Source organism: Cynara cardunculus (genome assembly GCF_001531365.2).
Source record: "Cynara cardunculus var. scolymus isolate 2C chromosome LG 13, CcrdV1, whole genome shotgun sequence".
In the NCBI taxonomy this organism is placed as follows: Eukaryota; Viridiplantae; Streptophyta; class Magnoliopsida; order Asterales; family Asteraceae; genus Cynara; species Cynara cardunculus.
In genome coordinates, this window is record NC_037540.1 from 39,285,804 (window position 1) to 39,290,547 (window position 4,744).

A 4,744-nucleotide genomic window follows, 5' to 3' on the forward strand; every position below is an offset into this window, starting at 1 on the left:
TTAAGCATTTCCTTTCCTGAGTTTGAAGAAGAAGTAGTAGCTTTCTTTAATTTCCCACGTACTGTAATCCTTTTCCCTTTCATTTTCGAATTGAAGAAGTGTTCACAGAGAATTCAAGTTTCTGTTTCTTACTCATTGTGTTCTTCTTTATCATGCAAAACACATACACAACTCGATTCATTCTTTTTCAACCAACAAGTGGCATCAGAGCCAGATTCGTGTATGACCAAGTGGATGCCAAAACCGACCATCCCGAGCTCATCGTCTTCTCATATTGATGACAATACCCTTCATAGGATCAGAAAGGACGACATTGTTACCTTACATTATCCGATGCTCACAAAAACGAACTACGCTGTGTGGGCATTAAAAATGCGGGTGAATTTGAAAGCACAAGGAGTGTGGGCTGCAACTCAAAGCACTGATGTTGAGTAACAACAAGACCTGATGGCCTTGGCTGTAATCTACCAAGCAGTTCCGGGGGATGTGCTAATGATGTTAGCCGAGAAGGACACGGCCAAAGAAGCGTGGGAGACGCTTTGAACAATGCACATGGTAGCTGAACGGATAAAGGAAGCCAAAAGTATAGACCTTGAAAAGTGACTTCGAGGTAATCCGGATGAAAGATGGTGAATCGGTGGACGATTTCGCTTTGAGATTGAACACAATTGTGACCGGTATTCGATCTCTAAGTGAAAAGGTTAAAGAAATCAAAATGGTGAAGAAGTTTTTATGGGCCGTTCTGGAACGATTTATGCTAATATTGTCGTCAATTAAACAATTTGGAGACTTGAAGAACATGACGGTGGCAGAAGTTATGGGTAGGCTTAAGACCCATGAAGAAAGGCTACGGGGCTTTGGAGATCGAGAAGGAGAACCTTCACTATTGCTCATTCATGTCGAGTGGTCATCATGGTCCAAGCGAACCGATGAGAAAGACTTTTTGAATGCTCCAAGGGGAAGAAGAGGATTATGTGGACGTGGTCGTGGCAAGGGGATGAGACCAAGGTCGTGGACATGGTCGAGGAAGTGATCATGAAATCACTGTAAACCAGAACGAATATAGACCTCTCCAAAGGGATAAAAGCATAATCAAGTGTTTCACTTATGAGAAATTTGGCCATTATGCATTAGAATGCCCAAATAAGAGGCATGGTGATGAGGCAAACCTCACTCAAACTGAAGATGAAGAAGTCGCTTTGATGATGGCTATTACCAGTGAGGAGGAACCCAACAAAGTCTTCCTAGAGGAGAAGATTTCAGTTAATCTTCTTATGTCCGGCGAACTTCGAGTTGAATCCAATGTTTGGTTTCTCGACAACGGTGCGAGCAACCACATGATGGGAGATTGTTTAAAGTTCCATGAGCTAGACGAAATGATTTCGGACCAAGTGAGGTTTAGGGATGGCTTAACGGTAACGATTATGGGGAAGGGATCAATTTTATTCGATTGCAAGAAAAGTGATCAACAACTTCTAAATGAGGTATATTTCATCCCTAACTTGAAAAACAATATAATTAGTCTTGGACAAATGGCAGAGGAGGGAAGTCGTGGATGGTTGAACTTATTCGACAGAAAAAACAACCTTCTTTTGAGGGTCAAAAGATCCCCAAGCCGGTTGTATAAAACCCTTTTGAAAACAGGCCTGACTTGTTTGTTATCAACACAAGATGAACCGGCTTGGGTCTGGCACTCAAGACTAGACGATGTTAACTTTCATTCTTTAAAAAGAATTGTCGAGAAAATATGGCAGGTGTGTCCCTTTAATCGAACACCCAAATCGAGTATGTGAAGAGTGTGTCCTTGCAAAACAAACCCAAATGCCTTACCCGAATCAAGCAGTTTTTCGGGCTCAAAAACCACTCCAATTTGTACATGCGGACTTGTATGGTCCAATCACACCCACATAAATCGGAGGCAGTATGTTCTGCTTTTGGTGGATGATTTTAGTCGGTGGTCGTGGGTTTATATGCTCTCCCAAAATTCGAAGCCTTGGATGCATTTAAATGGTTCAAGACGAAAATATATGAGAATGCGGGTTTCAAAATAAAAACACTCCATATGGATAGAGGGGGAGAGTTCACGTCAAAAGGCTTCAAAAAGTTCTGTGATGAAAATGATATTGCAAGGCACTTGACAACATCTTAGTCACCCCACCAAAACGGAGTTGGCGAACGGAAAAATCGAACCATAATGGAGATGGCAAGGAGTCTTCTTAAATGGAAAAATGTACCATGAGAGTTTTGGGGAGAAGCTATCAAACATGCAGTCTACCTTCTCAATCGGTTGCCCACCAAATCACTTCCCGACATTACTCCAAACGAAGCATGGTATAGTAAGAAACCAAATCTTGGACATCTAAAGCTTTGGTCTGTTGCTTTTGCTAAAAATGTAGGTTGCCATTTAAAAAACTTGATGATCGAAGCAAAAAGATGGTCTATTTTGGTGTCAAAGATGAAACGAAAGGCAACCGTTTATTTGATCCACAAGATGGGAACTACGGGTTGCTTGTGATGTGTTTGAGGAAAAAGAAGGATGAAACTGGTCCAAAGAAACGGAGGAACCAAAAACAGTAACCAATATGTTTATTGTAGTCCAACCTCAACCAAAATTTTCATTCAAATCACCACAAAATAACCCTGAACTAACATTGCATCAATTTGGAAGCCCCGTAACCGAAGCTACTAAGTCTGGACAGCCCCATTTAGAGGCTGTACATGAAGACTCAGTTTCTAATTCTATTGCCCTTGAGCCGATTTCATCATCTCCTTCATTTGCCAACAGCTCGTCAACCGAAATTGGACCTCAAGGACTTCATTCATTAGCTGATGTTTATAAATACGCCAAGAATATGACTCTTGACCCTGAGGAGCTAATGATGATTGATGTGGATCAACCATCAACTTTTAAAGAGACAGTGAATTTTAGAGAATAGCGGGAAGCTATGCAGTTAGAGTTTGATGTAATCGAAAAGAACAAGACGTGGAAACTTACCGACTTGCCACCGGGTCATAAAGCAATCGGTTTGAAGTGGGTCTATAAGAAAAACAAAGACGGTGTGGGAAAGATGGTGAAACACAAAGATCGACTCATCGCAGAAAGATTTATACAAAGACAAGGGGTTGATTTTGACGAGGTTTTCGCACTGGTTGCCAGACTTGATACCATGAGACTAATCCTCGCCTTGGAGGCTCAACATGGGTGGGTTGTCCACCATCTCGGTGTCAAATATGCTTTTCTAAATGGAGATATCGAGGAAGAGGTCTACGTCACCAACCAGAAGGATATGTTGATTAGAAACAAAGTCATAAAGTGCTCAAGTTGTTCAAGGCACTTTATGGTCTATGAAAAGCACCTCGAGCTTGGAATGTACGTTTGGATAAAAGCATGAAGGTCTCCGTTTCTGAAAATGTGATTAAGACTCAACATCTTACACAAGAAACTCAAAAACGAAAACTCATTTTCGGTAGATGACTTAATAATCACCGGGTCAAACAATGAAGATGTTATGAGATTCAAAGAACAAATGAAGAAAGAATTTGAGATAAGTGATCTGGGATTACTTGCTTACTACCTTGGGATTGAAGTGTAACAATCCAAGTGGGGAATAACCTTGTGACAAACAGGTTATGCAACAAGAATTTTAGAGCAATTTGGAATATAAGATTGCAACCCAGCCAAGTCCCCCATAGAGTCAAAGAAAAAAGTTACAAAAGATGAAAGATGTGAAGAAGTCGATGCCACCGAATATAGGAAAATGGTGGAATGCTTGAGGTACCTGACCCGTACTCGCCCGAACTTGTCTTTTTCAGTTAGAATTGCAAGTTGTTTCATTGAAAGATTGGTGAATTTGCACTTCCAAGTTGTAAAACACATCTTGAGGTATGTGAAAGGTACCCTCAATTAAGGACTTAATTATAGAAAAGGTCGAGAATTTGAACATCTGGTCGGCTTCACGGACAGTGATCTTGGTGGCGATACAGTCAACAACAAAAGTACGACTGGGATGATTTTTTACTTTGGCCGGAACACGATCACATGGCAGTCTAAAAACCAGAAGACTGTTGCATTATCTTTATGTGAAGCCGAGTTCATTGCAGCAACAGGTGCAACATGCCAAGCCACATGGCTTGCAAATCTCGTGAAAGAACTAACAGGTTGTAATATGTTACCAGCCACTTTGTATGTTGAAAACAAATCTGCAATTGCCCTTATGAAGAATCTTGTATTTCACGGATGAAGCAAACACATCAACATCAAGTTATATTTCATACGAGAATGTGTTAAATGCGGGCAAATCATAGTGGAACATGTCATCTAGAAGGATCAACGAGCGGACATCTTTACCTAAGCATTGGCGCAAGTGAAGTATATTGAAATGCGAAACATGCTCGGCGTGACGGACATCGAGCTTAATCCGGTTTAAAGGGGAGAATGTGGAGTGTAAACCGGACTCAGGCAGGTCAACCTAGTCTGAAACCAACCCAAGTCTCATGCATGACCAAGTATTTTGGCATGTTGGAGGAGTTCTAGTTTTTTAGAGATCAGCTGGAAGAAGTCAGCTTCATGGAGAAAGTCGTGGCAACATTTTCTCCCATTATCTAGTTTTCTTTAGTCATGTATTTGTTCCTATTTAATCATTTCCTTTCCAAGGTTTGAAGAAGAAGTAGTAGCTTCCTATAATTTCCCACGTATTGTAATCATTTTCCTTTCATTTTTGAATTGAAGAAGTCTTTACAGAAA

General features: G+C 40.8%; 1 protein-coding gene across 1 annotated transcript; it reads left to right on the forward strand.

Annotated features, from left to right (window-relative positions):
• Positions 1 to 619: 619 nt before the first annotated feature.
• On the forward strand, positions 620 to 2,936 carry LOC112525040. The gene is made up of 5 exons (XM_025134982.1): positions 620 to 989; positions 1,135 to 1,484; positions 1,952 to 2,010; positions 2,397 to 2,573; positions 2,669 to 2,936. Exons 1-5 carry the CDS (start codon positions 620 to 622, stop codon positions 2,934 to 2,936), a joined length of 1,224 nt encoding a protein of 407 aa, XP_024990750.1.
• Positions 2,937 to 4,744: the final 1,808 nt, after the last annotated feature.